This window comes from Charadrius vociferus, unplaced genomic scaffold (genome assembly GCF_000708025.1).
Source record: "Charadrius vociferus isolate BGI_N301 unplaced genomic scaffold, ASM70802v2 scaffold32, whole genome shotgun sequence".
Taxonomy (NCBI): Eukaryota; Metazoa; Chordata; class Aves; order Charadriiformes; family Charadriidae; genus Charadrius; species Charadrius vociferus.
The window spans coordinates 51,402-73,051 of NW_009647856.1; the positions used below are offsets into that span (position 1 = coordinate 51,402).

A 21,650-nucleotide genomic window follows, 5' to 3' on the forward strand; every position below is an offset into this window, starting at 1 on the left:
CTTGGCACTGGTGAGGCCACAACTGGAATACTGTGTCCAGTTTTGGGCTCCCCAGTTCAAGAGGGACAGGGAACTGCTGGAGAGAGCCCAGCGAAGGGCAACCAGGATGATTGAGGGATTGGATCATCTCCCTTATGAGGAAAGGCTGAGAGAGCTGGGACTCTTTAGCCTGGAGAAAAGAAGGCTGAGGGAAGATCTTATTATGGCATACAAGTATCTAAAGGGTGGGTTGAAGGAGGATGGAGCCAGACCCTTCTCGGTGGTTCCCAGTGACAGGACGAGGGGCAATGGGCACAAGTTGGAACATAGGAAGTTCCATTCAAATCCACGGAAAAACTTCTTTACGGTTAGGGTGACAGAGCACTGGCACAGGCTGCCCAGGGAGGTTGTGGAGTTCCCTTCTCTGGAGATTTTCAAGACCCGCCTGGATGCAGTCCTGAGTAATGTGCTCTGGGCAATCCTGCTTTAGCAGGGGAGTTGGACTAGATGATCTCTAGAGGTCCCTTCCAACTCTGAAGATTCCGTGATTCCATGAATGTGCACAGAAATTTTTGCATCAAGAAAACGGTATGAAGGTTATTGAAGCTCCTAGCTTGCAATGCAGAGGATAATTGAGGTCATTTAGAGTACGGGCAGAGGGAAGTACCTTCCCAGAGGCAAAGGGAAGACTGGCAGAGAGCAGCTCATTGGTGGTCCCTTGCATTCCTTCCTCTCCGCATTAACATGCGCAGTGAGATCAGTTTACAGAACCACAGAGCATCAAGGTCTCCTCCAGCTTATCAACTTCTAGATCTGACCTTCATGGTGCAGTGTCCTCTGCCCAGGGATGCAGTCAGAGAAGCCCACAAATGATCACAACGCAAATTTGATTCCTTTGATGAGTTTTCACTCTTATTGAAAAATAGTGGATATTGTAGAACTGACAAAGTATTTCCACACTTCCTTGAGAGAAAACAAAAGTTTACTTAAGCTACAGTGTGTATGATTTCTAGGTTAAAAGATTAAGTAATGTGATGCTCCCCAACTGTAGGACTGTAAGAACAGGAAAACTGGGAGCACGTGCAGGTTTGGCTAGTAGCTATGTGGTGTTTTATACTCTTTCTGTGTCTCAGTACAACTTCATCATTAGCTGCAAAAATTCTAATAATCGGCTCCTGTTCTTGCCAGTTCTGACATCATGTTAACTCAGGGACTGCTTTTACTCCGTGCTTGTCTTAGACTGTTTTGTCAATTTATCTGCAAGGATCTGGTGTAGGACAAAAGCCTGAAGACATCATGCCCAAACTCCCAGTGCCTGAATTGAATTTACTGCTATAACATTATTTTAAATGTAATCTGGTTTGTTACACCTTAATGCTTAAATGTGTTGTTTTTCATAAACATTTTCCTCCTACTTGATTTAACAGGAATTGACAGCAATGCTACTTGTTGTCACTAAAATAATCAAATATCAAGCTCTACAGAATGATAGATCAAACACAGATCTGAGAGCATCTTTTTAAACATTTAGCACCTTTTCTGTAACATTCTCACCTTGTGGGGAAGACCCACTTTAGTCTCATGTTTTATGTCTGGTAATTTTTTTTCAGCTTATGAAATATTATCTGATCCTGTGAAACGACGAGCATTTAACAGCATAGATCCTACTTTTGATAACTCTGTACCTTCCAAAAGTGAAGCAAAAGAAAACTTCTTTGAAGTTTTTTCACCAGTTTTTGAAAGAAATGCCAGGTAAGCTATGTCAGACTGCCTCTGCTGTTGATGGAGAATCAGCATTTGCAAACTATTCTGGCATTGTGTTTGTAACAGGTGTGATTTTAAGGGATGCTGGGAGATGCATTAATTTGCTAGAAATGTAACACAAGTAAAATAGTGCATTCTCTATTATTTCATTTTAAAATAATCTGAACTGTTACACTGCTGGCATTGAGTTTGACCCATGAGATTTAAAAAAAAAAAAAAAGTCTGTCTGTTCCCGGCTCCATAGTACTTACTGTCCTTTTTGTAGAACACATTGTTTCATCTTAAAAGCTGTTTACTACACCAAGAGTGTATATGCCACTGACTAAAAATTCCTTTTTTTATGATTTTCTTATGAGGGTGAGACATTAACAGAAGACAATAGTTATGTTCACAATTTAGCTGTTTAAAAGAGAAGATAAATGTAACTATCAATATTTGGTGGTTCTCTCTTAAGGTGTGTGACTTTTTTCTGCATTTGATTCATGCTTGCAAAGTGACTTTGTATTAAGGCTATCACAATAGAAGTCTATTTCACCTTTTACCTGTATGAAAAGCTGTTTTATTGTATGAGACACAACACAACACATTCTGAACAGTCCGTTGATTATTTAAAGGTGATGTATTGACTCTTTTATCAAGTGTTCCGCAGATTCAGACTGTGGTTGTTAGATGGGTTACTCCCTTCTTTGCTTGGAAATGGATGCGATGTCATGGAATAACAAATTCTAGAGCCTATGGAAGATTTCCCTTCTTTGTAGGGGAAAAAATGGAACGGAGGCAGACCATGCATTATTCCCTCATACTCCATTAGAATATGTGGGAAACTTCCTGTGGCCTACCACAGAGCTGAGTTATTCACAGAGTGCCTTTTATCCACTTTCTGTAAGCTTCTCTACCAGAAGAATGTGTGTTGAGAATTGAATATCTACAAAGATAGCTTGTGCTCCATCAGGTCTCCTTGTAGGCACACCAACTTTGGGCCAGAGGAGGTTTATTTTTCTGGGGGAGCTCCCCCAAAAAGGCCCAATGTGGAGGATGTTTGGAAGGAACTCTCCCGTTTTCTTCCTCTTTCCTGATGCCCTTCTGTGTTGGTGGGAAGGAGCCTCTGATTTGGTATTTTGATCTGTACTTAACATGTGCCATGTTTTGAAGTAAGATTATACACATTATTTCTTGAATATATCCATTTATTTTCAGGTGGTCAAATAAGAAAAATGTTCCTAAACTTGGGGATATGAACTCATCATTTGAAGAGGTAGATACATTCTATTCATTTTGGTAAGTTAGCTGATACCTCAGTTTCTATTCACACTATTCAAGACACACGATATAAAGGGGTTGCACACCCTTTTGTATGTAGGTTGTTGGCCATGGTCTGTTCTGACCTAGTAATGTCACAAAATTACCCCACAGCTGTTTGGTCCCTTCCACAAACTAAGCTGTCTTTCTCTGAGCTAATACAGCCGCGTTGTAAATTCATAATTACAGCGTGAGCTTCTGAAAGTTCTCTGACCACAATAGCTGTGAACTGAGTTGACCCACAGACTAGAAGTGGGGTTCATCTCACTTAACTTGTTTTCAGTCAAGGTGTGCACTAGGTATTTAAGCTACCCTAGTTAAGGGAGATCTGTCTAGTCCAATAAAGTCAATGTCTTGACTCATCTGCTAAACACAGATGCTTATATAAAGACTAAAGTAATTTCTCTCTGAACTCTACAGACTGCAGAATATCTCCACTGCCTATAATGGGAGCTTACACAACTGCACTGTAGACATTTAGAGTTGGTGAGACTGATCCCATCCTAAAATACATTCTGTCCTACAGTACAGATAGATGTAAATCATTACTTTCAATAGCATCTTGTGTTTGACTTAACACAGTGGAATCATTGTAGGCGCGGTATAATTGTAAATTATGTACTATAAATTGTAAATAACAGCATAATTGCCTACAAAAAGCTAGTAGTAAAAAAGGTAGATTATTTGTAATAGTTTTGCTGTTTTCTTTTTTTTTTAATTCACTTTTTTTTTCTTTTTTCTTTTTCTTTTTTTTTCAATTTACTTTAGGTATAATTTTGATTCCTGGAGAGAGTTTTCCTATTTAGATGAAGAGGAAAAAGAAAAAGCAGAATGGTATGTAAGTAAAAAGAAATTTGACAGGAGACTGAGAGATTGATACAGTGAGATTTTCCAACTTTCTATTAAGACTCTAAGTTGTAGGAAGAAAGGGACCTGAACTAAGACTGAATTCCACTCTCCCAGCATAGTAGTCAGCCATGGACTTGAACTGGACTGACTGTGGGCTTTTCTTTGTCTTACTTGTGTAACTGAAGCAGTTCTTGCCTGCAGCACAGAGGTCTTTCTGAGGTACTTTGAAATGTGTGTTAAGTTCAGACTTGCAGTTCCAGCAAGTCCCAAACACAGGAGGAACCTGGAGCCAGAAGAGAGTGGATGAGTAAGCAAGCATCATGTCTCTCTCCAACTCTTTATTAAACTGTGCTGAGACAAGTGATACTTTAGTCTAGAGAGATCAGTTCTGATGGCTTGTTGTTAATAAAAATTGTGTATTTGTTGACGTAGTGATAGTCACTGAATTAGACCATGTTGCTATTGGAAAACACATTCTATTTTTATCCTTCCTACAAATTATAAACACAGAATGTTCGAGTACCAAATCATTTAGCCTAACATGTATTTCACAGGACACAACCTTTCACTTAGTTACTCTTGTATAACCATAACTTGCATTGTATGTAGGTCTTCTTCCAAGTTTGAATAGAAATCAATTTTGTAGTTAAGATGCAGTGATCAGCTTGCTTGGTGGCTAAAAACTGTGCCATATTTAGGCTATAGCTAGGTATTCATTCCTCTTCTCTTATGCCTTTTCCTACTATTAAATTTTTTGAGTCTCTCTGGACCCCATGTTCTCTCTGCTAGGCAGGTTCTGTGAAGGCACTGTAGTCAATTCCATACCACTTGTATTTTTCATGAATTATACAGATTAATCTCTAGGCATCTCATTGGAGGAAGGCTCTTGAATTATTTGCGTAGCTCTTTTTTGTGCTTATTCCTGTCATTAGTGTCCTTCTATAAAAATGTTTAGACAAATGGTACATTGCATGCTGTACTTCAGAAAGAGAACTATGTTTTAGCTTCTGTTCAGATGGCTATGATTCTTGTTACCCCTTTGTGCCAAAGGTGATGTTGCTCCTGTTTTAAACCTTCAGTCTACTTGTACTAGTCTCCTACTCAGTTGTGGGGATTATTTTCTTTGTTCTGAGGTGTATTGTTCTGTATTTGGTTGTGTGGATGAGGATATAGACCCCCACTAAAAATTTGCCTCTTTCTTGACAGCACTGACAAATATTTTCAGATTACTTAGCCAATTTTCAATCTGTCTAACCTGAGCTGTATTTTACTGGAGTAAATCTGGCGTGATTTTACTGGATTGTAATGGTACTGCATAGAAAGTGTTCTTTCTGTGCAGATAGGTTTACTTGACATGACCTATATTCTGTAAAATGGAGATAATTGACATGGAGATAAAGGGTATTGCTGCCCTTTAATTAAACTGTATACCAACATTCTAGTTGTTTTGCTTGGGTTTAATGTTAGGTCAACAAGTGGATTGCATTTAAAAAAAAAAGTCCATGATCTCATTCCCTGCAATGATAGATAAGCAGCTTGTTTTGTCAGGTTTATGTAACTGTGTAAATGCTTAGCATTTTTGACATGAGCTTGGGGCCCAGAACTTCATTTTTTTAAGTCTATTTTTGAAGTATTCAGAGAAGAGCATCTGGGGGGGGGGAACTTTTTTTGAAAAGTTTGTTGTTGCATTCTAACAGACTGACAGTGTAGGGTATTAGCACTGAACTAACTATGCTTTCCCTTTTTAGTCGAGATGAAAGGAGGTGGATTGAAAAGCAGAACAGAGCTGCCAGAGCATTGAGAAAAAAAGAAGAAATGAACAGAATTAGGACACTTGTTGGTAAGCATACAAACTTCTGGTTTTTTAAAGAGAGATTTGTTAACTAACAGTGGAAGTCTCTTGTTTTTCTTTTGTACATGATGCATCCTTTCTTCTGCCAGACAACGCATACAGCTGTGATCCCAGGATAAAGAAATTCAAGGAGGAAGAAAAGGCAAAGAAAGAAGCAGAGAAGAAAGCAAAGGTAGAAGCAAAACGAAAAGAACAGGAGGCAAAAGAAAAAGTAAGTGAACTACTTTATTTGGGCTGAAAAACCCTGGTTCATTCACACCTGATCCCTGCTGCTTCAGCTTCTAGATGTGTCAGAAAGTTACTGTTAGAATTATATTATCTTTGATCCCAGTGCAACAGGCAGCGCAAGACTGGCAGCCTTTTGAGAACGAGATGAAAACAAGGACCGCAGATCTGAAACAAAAAAACTTCTAAAACTGAGTTTTGTTGTTGCATACACTTCCTCTGGTTTAGAGGTAGTCATCAAGTTCTGTGCCCTACTTTGGTTTTTCATAAAATGGATACAGCTGCTTGCGTTGTGCATGTGGTCTGCGAATGGTTGATTGGTATGAAAGACTTTGACATAACATAACATATTTGATTAATATTAACAGTTTGGCAAAGATGGCTCTTTCTGAAAACTACCAGGAATCAAAGGGAACTGTAAGGTACTAAAAAGTTACTTAAAATACAGTACTGGAGCACTGAAAGTTTTTATGCTAATCATGCAGGAGAAATGTTGGACCACTGTGGTTTTGTAAGCTTATACTATTGGGGCAGGCCCAATAAAGTTCTAGATCTTCATTGTGAAGGAAGTCAGGATTTATAAAGTAGGGGTCCTCATAGTGAGTATCTGAGTTAATTCCAACTGGTCTGTGTTTCGCCACCTCCCTCAACATTCTTGGAAAACCAAACATGAAAGTATTGATGTATTAAAAACCAGAAGCAGCACATTTTAATATTGAATGACCCTGTAACAGTGTGATTTTGTTGAGCTTTTGTGTTTGTTTTTTGCTTTTGATTGCAGCAAAGACAAGCAGAATTAGAAGCAGCACGGTTAGCAAAAGAAAAGGAGGAAGAAGAAGTTAGGCAACAAGCATTAGTAGCAAAAAAGGAAAAAGAGATACAGAAAAAAGCAATCAAGAAAGAAAGGCAAAAATTGAGAACGACATGCAAGGTATTTAATTATTATTATAGTGAAATACGGGTTACATCAGTGAAATGACTATGTTTGCTTAGATCAGACCCTATCACATGCTTGCTTTTTGTTATGGCTGGAGATGGGTACGGAACGTGGGTTTATCATACATATCATACAGTTTTGAATTATGGGTAAAGCTGACCAAATTGGTCCAAACACAGCAGTGCCTGAAGAATGTGGTGTGTTAAGCCTTTGTCTGAAGGAACAGGACAATAAAGTTCAAGAACTTTGTAGAACATGTATTTCTGCTTCCAGAACTGGAATTACTTTTCTGATAATGAGGCAGATTGTGTTAAAATGATGGAGGAGGTGGAAAAGCTTTGTGATCGTCTTGAGCTAGCAAGGTAAGTTTTCCTGCTGCTGATTTCTGCTCGTTTTGATACCCATCTTTCTACTAGCTATCCGTTGTAACTTAATAATTTATTTTTAGTCTGCAATGCTTGAATGAAGCACTTACATCCACAACAAGGGAAGGAGGAAAGGCGGCTGTAGTAAAACAGGTAATTATGCTGAGTGTCAAACCAAAATAACAGAATAATTTGATTTGTGACATCTATATGACTGAATCAAAGTAAGATACAACATAGCTGCTGTGGAATCCTGCCTGTTAAACAGACCTGAGTTTCAGAGTCCCCAGGCAGACTTGATCTCTGCTCCATTTTACACAGCGCAGTTCATGGCTGGTGAAATAACCAGGGCCAGCTGAGAGAAAAATATGCATTTTTGATTAGTAAAGGACACAAAACCTACCATTTGTACAGTATATAGAAAGAGTAGAAGAATTTAACTTTGCCCAAGGATGGGCAGCAATTACCTAGAGAGGAAGGAGGGCAGTCTTAACCTATTCTGTTACGCAAGAAAAATCCTAGTCTAGTATCCATGACCTGGGGCTAGATCCACAAAAGGACTTAAGTGCTGTAGGCATGGGAAAGGCCAGTGGGTTGGATACCAAAGTATGGGAAAAGCAAGACACTTGTGATCAAGATTTACAAACTTCAGCAAGGATCTGCCTAAACTTGCCAGCAGGGTAAAGCCATTTGGACTAATAAGGCTGAACCCACATCCTGCTGTAACAATAAGGTGCTTTCTCTCATCTGCTTTGGATGCACAGCTGTGAACTTTCTTTCCTGGTGGGGAAGATGATCTGTCCCCATCCCAGGGTCAGGTTGACTCATTGGACAACTTAAGACTCAAATCCCTCTTGTCCTACAGGGGGCTGAATCCAATCTCCCCATCTCCAGGAGAGCATTCCAAACATGGGACAGTCACCTTCCTGCCTCTCTGTTAAAACTGTTCCACTTTTGCATTAATAAAAATTATGTAGCAGATAATCTTCCTCTTGCCAGGAAGATTTTATTACAAGGTAGACAGAGAGAAACCTACTTTGGGCATCCTGCCAACAGGTATAAGCGCATAGCTTTTTTAATATTGCCAAGACTGGACTGGGCATACTCAGAAGCAGATACATTAAAGATACGTCACACCACAGTCTCAAGATGTGATTACAGTTCACAAAGATATGTGATGGATAACTGAAGTTCTGCTGAATTGCTACATGGTAAGCACTTAGTAACTAAAATCTGGGTTGTTGCAGTTAATGCTAATTTAGTACAACCGTAGTAACTGAGAATTTCTTGCATAACCAGGCTTAGGTAGCAGTTAGGTTGGAAGATTTGGCAATCAGCATGTTCAACATGGATGTTTAACTGCCCTTGCTAGTCACTTTAGGTCCTTAATACTTTTGTGGATCTGTCCCTGTAAGTCAGTATTAGCCTGGACATTCATGGACTTCTAAATATATTTAGAAGTTTTGCCTAGTTCTGGGACCATTCATTTAATTTCCTAGGGAACTTATGATGGATTTCTGCTGTAGCTCCTAATCTGGGATGGCCAAATTTACACACAGGATGGAAGGAAATAATACTGGAGGAGATAAGCTCCTTCATTTCCTTATATATAATGTACAGAACAGAAACTAAGCAAAACTCAAGGCCCAAAACAATTCCAGAGAGAGGGGATTGTGTCACTGTAAAATGTAAAAATAAATAAATAATGCTTGTTTACAATTCTTCAGATAGAAGAAGTAAATGAACAAATAAGGCGAGAAAAAGAAGAGGCAGAAGCTCGTATGCGCCAAGCAACAAAGAGTTCAGAAAAGTCAACCACTGGTGGTGGAGGGGGAAGCAAAAATTGGCCAGAAGATGATTTACAGTTGTTAATTAAAGCTGTGAACCTCTTCCCAGCAGGGACTAACTCAAGGTATTTCTCAGGGTTGGTGTTAAAAGCCCTACTAACAATTTTTAATTGCATGAAAACAGTTTAAAAATTAGTTTAAAACAACCACAATACAACTTATTTTCAGACCATCCTAAGTATGATGTTAGTTTAAGGACTCCCTGAGCTTCCTCCTTTTCCTTGACTGTTGAGCAGCCTGTGGTTGGTTTGTCTTCTCAGTACCATCTTCCTTGTGTCACTGGAGTCAGCTCTGGCTCTGTGTCTTGTTCCACCCTTAAACTTGGGCCTCAGTCCATCAGCAAGACTGTGCTGATGTGCATGTTTGCACAGGGCTTACTACAGGATAGGCTCTAGTCATTAAAGCAGAGAACAAAACTGGAACAGTGACCATGATGCAGCTGGGTAGGAATACGAGTAAGCTACTTCCAGTAGCTCCACAATGAATGTGACGTTGGTTTCTCCTCTACATGGCAGGAGGAAAGCACCTGGAGATACGAGTTAGGGGAGAGCCAAAGGAAAAGGGAAAGGTTGGAATTCACAGAAAGTAGCACTGATGATCGCCTTACTAATAAGCATCATTAACAGGAGAATGCCTTAAATCCTGTTCCTTCCCAGGAGTGAAATGCCTTCTTCCATTTAGGATTCACAGATCTCAAGCCTCCATTACAAGATTTACTTAAAAAAAACCCAAAAAAAACCAAAAAACAAAAACACCCCACATTCTGCCCAAGCTGTCATACTCTTTATGGAGATGATACCAGTACCTATTTCTGCACTGCAGCTCAGCAGTTGAGTACTCACTGAGAGCACAGGCCTAGATACGATAGTCCTGTCTGACAAGTTGCAAACATTCCTTTCTGTTTTCTAAGAATGCACTAGGAATAACTTTGGCACTAAGGCTGTTCCAGCTCTCTCCTGCTGAAGCTGCTTTATGTGATGTTTAGGTATTCTTCTGGAGACAGCAGACACAGGGTTAGTGATGCCTCTCAGAGGTGTTTAAGGAATTCAGTAAAGCAACAGCTGAGCAGAGTTTTGAGGATTAGAGGTTTGCACTTACACACTTATATTCTACCTCATCTTTTTTCTGTATTGGAAGCCAAGAAGTTCACCCAAGCTGACTGAATTCTTAAGGGAAACATCTGCATTTAATGACGAAAAGCTTTCCAGACTAGTTACCATGAGAGCTTATATGTTATTTAAGTATGATTAAACTTACTTAGGAGTTGATATAAATGTGTACAGGAGCTTGACTGTAGCTTGTATGAAGATAAGTTACTATGTAATGTGCTGGTTTCCCTTTATATCCTTGCTTTAGGTGGGAAGTTATTGCCAATTACATGAACTTGCACTCTACTACTGGAATAAAACGAACAGCAAAAGATGTCATCAATAAAGCAAAGAGCCTCCAAAAGCTTGGTATCTATATTACTTTATTTTTGTAATGAGATGGTCTGCATGCTTCTCTATAGCTTGATTTTCTTTGAACAGCATTGTGTTTCTGTTATGAGAAAATCTTCTGTATATCCCCAAAAGAACTATAGTTTAGGCAGAAGATTTAGAGGAGCACTTCTGTAATTCAGTATTTTCAGCCTTATGGCTGTTGTGTAAGTCACCACCTCATGAGTGACTCTCAGGAATTCTCTGAATCTAACTTTATGCACAGATCTCTGGGCCCCATGCCTTGCCTAGGCTGCTCTACACTCAGAGAGACAAACGGGCCTCTGAGAAAGCTCTCTACAAAGGAAAGAATCTAGAATAAATGGAATCGATGAAGCTATAGAGATACTTTAAAAAGATTAATAGGATCCAACACCAGAGTAAGACACCTAAATTAATGTGGCTCATGTCTTGTGGTAAATGGAGCCTGGAGTAAGCTCTTAAAGAAAATCAAAACATTCTGCTATAGCACAAAAAAACCCCAAGGTTTTCAAGAAGTTTCTCAATTCCATACACATACCTGCACAAGGAGACCCAGATCTTCCTGCTGTTCTGGCCCTCTGACACACTTGTACTCTGGGTAACACGTGAGGTTTGTACCACAGCCCTTGAGAGAATAATCCCTCCTGATTTCACTGAAGTTGTAGGTTCAGCTTATATAGAGAAAGTATTCATCTGGGCAGTATAAAGCAGGATAGAGCTTAGAGAGTCTGACAACTTGAGCAAAGTTTATTGGACCCTGAAACATTATTTTCGGTTTATCTACCAACCTCTTTACCATCATTTTAAAGGAAGTAGGAATTTGGGGGGTTGATATGGGATTTAGTTTACAATAATCTGCTATTTCTGGCCTTAATTTTGTTGCAATAATTATTCTATTCAATATCTGCTGCTCATAGACCCTCATCAAAAAGACGATATAAACAAGAAAGCGTTTGACAAATTTAAAAAAGAACATGGTGTGGTGCCTCAGATGGACAGCGCTGCCCCCTCAGAACGATTTGAAGGTAAAGGTGAAAAGAGAGCCTGCCTTGCAGACTTGTCTCTCCTGTGCATCTTAGCAAGACAGTAATCCAGAACTTACTTAAGGCTTGCTTACAAACAAGTTTACTAACTTACACAGCAAGTAAGAAGGTGGTGTTAGTGGATTTGAGAGTTTCTGGTACACACCATACAAGCCACAGTTAAAGAAATGGTGACAGTTTGAAATGCTTCCTGGTGAGGCAACAGGTTAAGTCTGATGCCGAGATGACCTGTTCCACCGAGGGTGCTACATTTTCAGGTAAGACGAGGCCTGAGGGGGATGCACTTGAAATACAGGATCATCCTGCAGCTAAGCTTTGGTCTCCTGTTAAACCCTTAACACCTCCCACCAGATTTTCCAGCCACTTGCAGAAGGCTGTTTCCTTACCAAGTGTTATTGAAATGCAAAATGAAAAGCTACATTGCTGCCCTAACAATGTTGCTTCACTGGGCAGCTATAATGATCTAACCCACAGCTGACAACAAAAGATGTTACCTTCTAACTTTGTGCTTTATTTAAAGATTCTAAGGACCACTTGTCTAGTCAGTTTCAGGGTTGGGTTTGGTTTTGGGTTTTTTTTTTTTCCTTTTTAGTACTGGGTAGCCATCAAGTCAGACTAGTTGTATCACAGAACTGCAAGGATTTTAAATCAACTATAATAGATTTTACAGTACTTTCTTAGGCTTATCTCAGACTCCTTGTTAATTTTATTTTTTTTCTTACTATCCTTTTATGCATTTAAAAACAGGATCACCTTTAGATTCATCCCCTTGGACTACAGAAGAACAAAAGCTTTTAGAACAAGCATTGAAGACTTATCCAGTAAATACTCCCGAAAGATGGGAGAAAATAGCAGCAGCTGTTCCAGGCCGGTCAAAAAAAGACTGCATGAAGCGATATAAGGTACGGTACCTCACCTTCTTCTAGGACTGTAATTGGCCCAGGACTTGTTAGAACCCTTTGCTTTTAGAAACAGTATCTGACAACAGCAAACTAGCACAAGATGGAGCCTTGTGGAGAAACTTTTTTTTTTTTTTGGTAACTCAATCCCAAAAGAGCAGTGAGGACTAAGTTTTCCTCAGCACAAGTAGTGGCTCAGGAAGCTGGGAAGGGAAGAGCTAGAATGTTTCAGGCTCAATATATGTAGTGTTAACAGTAGTGTGGTTTCAAACAAGTTCCACATTTAGATAAGTATCTCTTTTTTTCCCAACTCTCCAGGAACTTGTTGAAATGGTCAAGGCGAAGAAAGCTGCTCAAGAACAAGTGATGAATGCTACTAAAGTCAAGAAATGACTCTTACTGACAATCTTTGTTTTATAATAAAAATGCAAATATTGTACATGTTTTCATTCCTTCCTTAATTATACAAATACACAGGACTGGCTGGTTCTTGAGTTTTAATCTTCTCAAATGCACTTCTCCAACTCGAAAGCTTTAAGCAGGGGTGTAGTTGTTTTTTGTTTGTGTTTTTTTTTAAAGCTCAAACATATTGAACGGTCTTGTTATTCACTACTCACGAAGCCAATACATGCCACTGCAGATTTTGTTATATTCTGGAAGTTGTTCAATTGGACCTGGAAGTTAAAGAAAGTTGGTCATGACACATACTAAACTGATAGCAATTGGTGTGGAGGGTTATGGGAAGTTAGGGAAACTTGTACAACATACCTACGCCAGCAACTGCAGGATGCTTATCATAGATGTACTTTGTGCAAACTTCTCTAACAGTCTGGGCATCAATAGCCTAAAAAGGGTAAAGAGACATCTTTGTTACCAATCCCATCTAAAAAAATATTAAGAGCCAATGATCTTAATCTTATATAATCCAGGGGAACAGGCAACAAAACAGTTGACAGTTTTCTCAGTTGGAAACAGTTTAACTTCTGTATTGTCACTTCCTGTAGCAATTACCTTTCTTAAGGGCCTAACTTAAAAGTTGCAACATAACTGCCACTTACTTCAATTCTTGCCTCAAGTTCTGGAATTGGGATTCGGCGCTTATAACACAGCATTTGTCTTCCAATGTCTTCACAGATTGGCGTGGACCCTGAAATAGGGGAAAATATGCTTCAGTTATCAGCATACGCCTCCACTAAGAATAAAAAGCTCTCATAAGTCTCACCATCAAGTTGTAGCAGCATATTTGTCTTTAGAAGATTTTTTGCTCGAGCTACTTCGTTTTCTGTAACGCTTGTGCAAAGTCTTATCCTGAAAAATAGTTTAAATCCAAAGGCATTAAATAATGGTAAAGCATAGCACACAAGATTGCCTGTGATAACAAGGTGCATATACATTAATACACCTACCAGGCACAGATTTTCTATAGACAAGAGCTGGTAAGAGAATTTGGTGTGGAAACAAGCCATAGGATGCAAAGCATAAGGGTAGGATTTTTGGAAGCATACCAGTATACCTAAGAGCATGTTTTCCCCCCTTACAAGAGCTATATTTCATTTTATTAAATGAGTATTTTGAGCCAAGTGTAGTCCGTATTTGCTATCTTGAGAATAGCTGTTGCTAAGATAGTAGGAGCCAAACAATTAAAGGTAACAATCCAGGAGGCAATCCATTACTTCCTGGCTCTTGGTGAGGTAACGATTCATCACACTGCCTAAGGAACACTTCACAAGGACAGGGGCGTGCATTAGATATCTTAACATGTTCGTGTCACAGGAATAGTTCGTATCCTCCCTGCTGCTAAGCTGCAGCAAACGGACAGCTAACGGGATGTGATTTTTCTCCACAAGTTGTTTACAAAGATCTTGTAGAGTAATGGTACATGAGAAACGATCTACGTGGTTAGGCTCCTCATGTTCCAGTTTTCTTTCAATTTTTGTTTCAACTTCACCCACTTTAAATCAGTGCTCTTAAATAACCTATGTCTGTTTCTAACCACGTCTGCAGTTCAAGAATTACAGTTACACCTATGGACATCTTTCCAATTTAGATTTAAGCCTTAGATGAATGAATATTATCTAGAATTCCAGCTTTCAAAATTCCCTGATAACAGCTTGCCTACCTTACATAATTCCATTTCCCCATGCACTCACTAGAGGTCTATGTAACACCACCACCTGGTACATCGTGTGGGATAGCAACTGCAGAATGGGTAACTACTAATGGTGTTTGTAGCTTATTCCATATTCATTATTCTCATTCATGAATATTTACTCTTTCAGCTGTCAAACATGCAGTTTGTGGGCACTGTATACTGACTTAGTAGTATTCTAAAAGGTTTGATGCATTTTCATAAGTCCTGTCACTTGCAAGTCAAAAAAAAAAAATCACTGCCATGTTTTCTTGCACAAGGAATGCTATTATATTAATTACAGTTACTATTTATTCTTCCAGGGCAGAAAAACCTAAACCTTAAGCTATTCACTCCAAGTAAGGGCACCAGAAACTGGCTGTTGGGACTCTCCATTGAGCGTCAAAGTTTAGAACTTCATGCATTTGTTTTTTTCCAGCAAGCCTAAGCAGACAAACAAAAAGATTCTCTTTAAATGCTTGCTATTTTTTAAACTGTATTCCTCCACTGAAAACAACTTGTTCAGAGAAAGAGTTGTTAGCTTACCATTCTCTCTGAACAAAGTGCACCATGTCCTGTATAGTGGATGGCTCACAGACCATATAGAGTCCCCACAGCCCTGTATCAGTGTAGCAAGTGTTGAAGGACTGGAAACTGTGACACAGGTTGCCATGGCAGGCAATCTGAGCAAGTTTGCTGGATAAATTCTGCTGAGGCAAAAGAAAAATATATTACTTTATGAAGTTTTTTGAAAATCTACTAGTCACCTCCCAGGTCTCCTGTTTTCATTTCTATGATGACAGAACATGTAGTAGCATCACAGGCTCCAGCAGAAGCTACGAGGTTAATTATCAGCTCTTCAACTTAATAGCTTTTTTCTTTGCATGTAAGCTCATACTTCCAAGTAACAGCACAGATTTAAGCCAAAAATAATAAAGCTACTTAGGTTCAAGAAAGGGATAGTAGCTACTGATACCTGTATGTCATTAGAACCTGTGGGTATGAAACATCCAACTTCCCATGAGGGCTCGCAGACCTCAAGTCACCTCTATTTTGGTGGTTTAGAACCACCTCCTAAGATTTTGGTAGATCTTGGGCAGCAAATTCTCTCAGACTCATGACTGGATCCCCTTCTCCCACTCCAAAAAAGGACCTTCAGAAATAGCCATAAAGAAGCAGTAACGCTGCTTCAGATAGGTTTGAATGGGTCTGTACTGGCAGTAACCAAGCCAGAGAGATCTCACCAGCCCACCAGCCTCATTAAGAGCAGGAAGGTGCTTGCAGGTTCACTCACCACGCCTCCTCCAAAGGAACGATCCCAGTTACCTATCAGAGTATTTGCTACCATAAGTGGGATTGTATCTGGGTGCGACCAGCCAGCTGCTTCAACAGCTATGGCAATGTGCGCCAAGGGCATCTTGTCATCTCTTATACGGATCTGTAGGAACATATGAAAGTAGCTGTAGTACAACCTGTATATACAGTAATGTGTATGGGAAGTTGAATGTCAGGAGACAGAAATTTCCATTACATCTGGATTATAAAGCATGCACATAGAGAACCAAAAATTAAAGCATATGAAGCTTTATTTAACATCGACCTTAACTAGTCTTCCCTGGGGCAATTTCAGAGCACTTCCCCAACAGCAAACCCAATGCCATGTACAGAAAAGGCATTACAAGTCATTTTACAACAAACAGCAGCAAGGAAAGCTGAGGACTTCAAAATCTGAATAGAGCTGGGAATAGAACGGAGATGCCTTGGTTCTCTGCCATATCCTTTTTATTAGTGATTCCCAACACGTGGAAATGCTCCAACACTGTGGGCAAGGGGATAAAAGGAAAGCAGCAGCAGGGTAAGGGAGGTATTCCTCCAGGAACTGATGAAGCAGAAAAAGTGGCAGCAGTCAGGCTTGTCCAAGAAAAATTGGAAAGTACTGCTTTGGAAAGCAGCTACTCTGTTGCCCTCAATGGGCACAAGAAACCTTTTAATCTGCTGAGTCTGTGGCCGAGAAGCTCGCTCTCTCCTCAGCAAAGAGCACGTGTCAGTTGTGCTCACAGGGGATAGAAGGGCCAGCTCAAAAAGCTGTCTAACAAGCTTACCTCACTACCTGTGAAGCTACAAGGTGGCAGGGGTGGCAGTCCTCCTTCTGGAGCAGATGGCAAGTTACCAAAGTGGCACTTTGCCAGGTCAAGTAGCTCATCATGACAGACCCCTGAACAAAAATATTTCACATACTTTGTACTGGTACTCTGTAAACAGTTTACTTAAATTGCTGTGCAGTTTAAAGACTCAACCAAGCAGTAATTTAGCATTCCCCCCACTTTAATGACACACTTTCTGATTCCTCACACCTCCCTTACAGAGCAAGATCATCGTTATCACTCTCCTTAATTCTCTTCAGTAGCCACCTATTAGTGTTACACCAAATCAAGCTGTTTGCTTTCAATTTCAAGCCTCAATGTTATGTCTCTTTCTCCGCTTTCCTTGCTACTTCCCTTTTCACACTGAACCCCTTCTAGGCCCCTCTTTTCCTGCCTATGTGGAAGAATGACCTTGGCCTCTAATTCACTTCTAGTTACTCGGGTAAGAATGTTTCTGGAATATTACTGAGGGGAAAAGAGAACAAAAGTTCAAAGGGTATGAGGGCACAAAACATGCAGGGCTGACAATGAACTTCCAGGACCTACTGAACAATGAGTAATTTATCACACTGTTCCCAGAAACTTGAAGACCATGGTTTTAAGCAAAGTTTCACATGATCCACAGTGAATATCTCACACTAACCTCCAGCAGCAGCCAGCACCATTCTGGGTCCTTTGTAATGTGTTGTTATGTACTCGACCAAGTCATTACGGTTTATGGATCTAGAAACAGTCAAGGGAACATCACTACTGCATCAGTAAAGTTCATTAGAGTAAGACAAGCTAAATGTATACAACAATACAATACCAAAATAATTGCAAGTTCTGCCAATGGACAGAGCTGTGCATAGAGGCAGAAAGCTAAAATTTCCTAAAAAGGAAATAATAACTCGATACATTTTGCCTTTCAAAGCTCTTCAAGCCTCCTAAGAATGAATGAAAATTACAACTCAGTCAGGTGGAGACAGGATCCACTAATGATCTCATGCCAATTTGAAAACAGCACATTTAACAGTCTCCTGGCCTGCGCTAGTATAAACAAATGCTGAAAGAGCAGTGCAAACGCAGTTGTATTTACAATAATGCCCAACACCTGACCGATGGGAAAAAGAAGCATTTCCAATTTTGTATTAGATGCATTTTCAACAAACAGGAGAAAAATATGGCAAATAATTAAGACATGCAGTAGACACCCGAAGTTCACATACCCTCTGATGCCTGCATACAGAAGAATTAAGGCAACAGGGGAATTTTTCTTAGTTATATCCAGTGCAATTTCAGCTACCTTCCAGGTAAAGATGAAAAGTGACACTGTTCCCTATGTTTTCAGATGAGTCTCCTCAATATACAAAAGTTACCACACAATCAAAGACGGCCACAAATTTGGACATACTTGATGTTTTCTGTGGGTCCCAAAATTGTCCGTCCCAGGGCTGTCTTCTGATAGGCTGTAGCATGAAGGTAATCAAAGACGACTTCTTGTAAATTGGTTTCAACCTCTTGCATCTCTCGAAGTATAACTCCTCGCTCACGCTCAATCTCTGCTTCTCCCAGGGTACTGTTCTGAATTATGTCAGCAAGAATTTCCACAGCTAATTGAAAATAGACATGGGAATGGAAAATGTATTTTCAGACTGACAGAAAAATCTGGTTCCAAAAGTAAAACCCATCCCAAAGACCATATGGCCCAAGATTTGCAAAGGGACATAAGACTTGCTCTGCTGGAAGGGAGAAGTCCAAAAGGTATTTTCTTTTGTGAATCTAAAGACAAAAATGTTTCCAATATCAACTTCCTGGCACTCTCTTTTTCAAACATTCCTGTGAAGTTCAAGAAAGGACTTTTCACCCAGGAAGGAAGGGATTGTTATGCTGCAAAAGCATCATTCTGTGTTGTCACATCAGAAGCTGGATAAGCACTTCATTCTTTGCTGCTTTTCTGATGAATGAAAGCAGTTACCTCTTGGTAAGTCTTTCGAAAAAGCCTTTGCATAATACACGGTTTGTTCCCTGGACGTATACGCATTCAGATGAGCTCCCATGTTCTCAATCTCGAGTTCAAGGTCTAACTGAGATCTCTTTTTGGTTCCCTGAAATAAAACAATAAGAAAGTCAAAGCAGACCCTTTAAATCACCTACTCATCATTACTACTTGTCTAGAAAAGTCAAGGCCAAGAGAAAGAATAAGTATTCTGGAAAGAAAACTGGCATGCTTATCTCTCCAAGCTTGAAACTCAGATATAAATCCTACTATGCTCCCAAATTAAAATAAAAAGCTTGCAAAAGGTGGGCTATGTGTCTTCTAAGAGTATTACAAGAAGTTAAAAGTGAGTTAAAATTAGACCTGTGTTACTAATCTATAGTTGTGTATCAGCTACACAGAACTAGGACTTTAGCTTCATTTTCTAATGGAAACCAAAGTCTAAGTTGTCCACTTTTTTCTATCCTTGATTTGGAAAATTTATTTATACAATTCTGACAAAGTTCTTATCATTGATCTTTAAAGATAAATAATTTAGAAATCCATTGTAGACTTCTACATCAATACTCATACTCACCTTGAAAGCCATATGCTCAAGGAAGTGAGCAGTTCCGTTGTTCTTCTCATTTTCATACCTGCTTCCAGCATCAATCCAAAGTCCAACCTCATTGGAGAAAAAAAAAGTCATAATTTTACCAGCTGGCAATGCAGCTTTGCTGTTTTTCTGTATGTACTACACTTAGATTTTCAAAACCTATTTTTAAATGACTCTTTCCTTCAACAAAGCAGGTTTTCAAGAAAACATCAATCTTCACAAAAAATCTAATCACAAATCATTTACAAAAGCCAAGACTTCTAGTTCCTAGCTTAAGTTTTAAGAATAATTGTTAGTAAACATTGCAAGAATGCAATTTAGTTCCACAAGGAAATGAACACACGTCAAGAGTTACAAAAAAACCTTTCCTTTACAAGTTACCTACTGTGCATGTTGAGAGTCCAGAGTCTTCAGAAGCTACTTGCAAGCCGTTTTCCAGAGGACTAACCCTAGTTTCAGGAACATTTAAGATTACTTCTGTTGCTGCTTTGGAAGCTCTGAGCTTGCCTGTTCCAACGTGCACACACTATAAGGAAAAAGCATCAGTCACATTCAGATTGTTACGTTACATCCTAGGATGCTCTTCTGAAAAAAAATGTATTCCTGAACTTAAACATTAAGTTTGTGGATCTTTTTTTAAAAATTCATTTAAAAAGAAAAGAAGAACTCAGCACTGATTTATTCGCCACTACTTCACATGAGGTATGCATTAACCTGACTCAGAAGAAAAACATGAAGTTAACTAAAACGGAGTAGACTGCATCTGCTTCCCTCCAATCAAACGATCTGACAGAAAAGCATGTTACTATCATCAACCAGCCAACCTGACAGCCACACTTGTTTCCCAATTCTGCCAGCAAGAGCCTGCAGGACCTTAAATATATCCTTTAACATCTGGAATTCTTTCGGGTACCTGTTTTCTAAAACGAAACGAGATATAGTCCGAGGGCCTATGTCCAGGACTGCAAATCGCAATTACCTGCTGTTCAGAACAGGGACAGATATTGAAATTGCCACCTTTTATACTATCATCTGGCAATTAAAGCATATTAAATCAGAATGGGGTAGAAATGAAGGGAAGATGAAAGTGAAAAAAGAAAAACGTTATTGCACTTTTTCAACATCAAGAAATTTAAATATGTACCCCAAATGTGTACTTTAAGCAATAAGTTATTCCAAAAATTATTTTAAATGTATCAAATAAACAAAGATTTCCCTCACCATGTGACTGCCCTATTTAGGGGTATAAAAGCACAAAGTACAAAATCCAGCTCTCACCCCTTCTCCTCCTGGAACACCAATAAGTTAGATTTCTCAAAACTCATGTGTTTTATGATCATAGGACAATTCAGGTTTGAAGTGACCTCAGGAGGTCTCTAGTCCAGCCTCCTGCTCCAATCAGGATCAGCTATGGGGTAAGACCAGTTTGCTTGGGGCTTTCTGCAGCTGGATACTGAAAGCTTCCCAGGATGATGAGAAGCTGCACAGCCTCTCTGGGAAGCCTGCTCCATAGATTGACTGGCTCATGGGAAAATGAGGTTTTCATATATCCAGTTTTTTCCTCTCATTTCAATTTGCGTCCGTTGTCTCTCATTCTGCAACCATGCTCCACTGTGAGGAGCCTGGCTCTGTCTTCCTGACAACCTTCTCACAGCTACTGGCAGGCTGCTGTTACATCCAATCAAAGCTGTGTCTTCTCTGGGCTGAAGAAGTCCCAGACCTTCAGCCTATTCTCATAGGGCACATGCTCCAGCTCTCTGCTGAACACGCTCCAGTTCACTAACATCCTCCTTACACTGAGGAGCCCAAAACCAGCTGCCATATTCCAACTGCCTGACATATGCAAAGTAATCACTTCCTTTGATGTACTGGCTGTGTTTCTGTTCAGCCCAGGCCGTTGTCAGCCTGCTGCGCTGCCAGACACACTGCTTGTCCACACACAGTTTGCTGTCCTTCTGCACCCCAGGCCTCTTCCACCCAGCGGCTCCCCAGCCAGTCACTTCCCAGCCTGAGCTGTTACAAGGGTTCATTTTCACTACTAGGCTGCATTACAAGGAAGGAAAAAAAAAACAACAAAACGTGTTTGAAAACAAAATCCCCCTCTCTTGTTTTTAGAAGGAAAAGCTTAGGTTTCAAACTGGGAGGACAGGGAAAATGACAGATTGGGAGGGCTCCGAGATCAGGGCCTCGGGCAGCCCCCATGTAACCAGGGGAGAGGAGGGTTGACGCTTTCTCCGAGCTCCCCTGGGGTGCGCAGGGCAGCCCCCGCCGCGGGGCGGGGGCTGC

General features: G+C 39.9%; 2 protein-coding genes across 2 annotated transcripts in view; one reads left to right on the forward strand and one right to left on the reverse strand.

Annotated features, from left to right (window-relative positions):
* The window catches only part of DNAJC2 (DnaJ (Hsp40) homolog, subfamily C, member 2), an 18,063-nt gene extending 5,076 nt beyond the window's left edge, over nucleotides 1-12,987 (forward strand). Inside the window, exons 4-16 of the mRNA XM_009882909.1 lie at nucleotides 1,590-1,731; nucleotides 2,941-3,021; nucleotides 3,811-3,876; nucleotides 5,640-5,731; nucleotides 5,833-5,954; nucleotides 6,750-6,899; nucleotides 7,179-7,267; nucleotides 7,354-7,423; nucleotides 8,998-9,182; nucleotides 10,474-10,574; nucleotides 11,495-11,602; nucleotides 12,368-12,522; nucleotides 12,838-12,987. Coding sequence (XP_009881211.1) covers nucleotides 1,590-1,731; nucleotides 2,941-3,021; nucleotides 3,811-3,876; nucleotides 5,640-5,731; nucleotides 5,833-5,954; nucleotides 6,750-6,899; nucleotides 7,179-7,267; nucleotides 7,354-7,423; nucleotides 8,998-9,182; nucleotides 10,474-10,574; nucleotides 11,495-11,602; nucleotides 12,368-12,522; nucleotides 12,838-12,912 — 1,436 coding nt within the window. The 3' untranslated portion in view covers nucleotides 12,913-12,987. The remainder of the gene's footprint in view (nucleotides 1-1,589; nucleotides 1,732-2,940; nucleotides 3,022-3,810; nucleotides 3,877-5,639; nucleotides 5,732-5,832; nucleotides 5,955-6,749; nucleotides 6,900-7,178; nucleotides 7,268-7,353; nucleotides 7,424-8,997; nucleotides 9,183-10,473; nucleotides 10,575-11,494; nucleotides 11,603-12,367; nucleotides 12,523-12,837) is intronic.
* A 16-nt stretch (nucleotides 12,988-13,003) lies between these two features.
* PMPCB (peptidase (mitochondrial processing) beta) overlaps nucleotides 13,004-21,650 on the reverse strand; it is a 9,455-nt gene continuing 808 nt past the window's right edge. The window contains 13 exon segments of the mRNA XM_009882995.1: nucleotides 13,004-13,193; nucleotides 13,288-13,363; nucleotides 13,578-13,666; nucleotides 13,742-13,827; nucleotides 15,194-15,354; nucleotides 15,942-16,085; nucleotides 16,750-16,862; nucleotides 17,435-17,514; nucleotides 18,185-18,383; nucleotides 18,749-18,878; nucleotides 19,347-19,433; nucleotides 19,750-19,931; nucleotides 20,189-20,326. Coding sequence (XP_009881297.1) covers nucleotides 13,129-13,193; nucleotides 13,288-13,363; nucleotides 13,578-13,666; nucleotides 13,742-13,827; nucleotides 15,194-15,354; nucleotides 15,942-16,085; nucleotides 16,750-16,862; nucleotides 17,435-17,514; nucleotides 18,185-18,383; nucleotides 18,749-18,878; nucleotides 19,347-19,433; nucleotides 19,750-19,931; nucleotides 20,189-20,326 — 1,550 coding nt within the window. The 3' untranslated portion in view covers nucleotides 13,004-13,128.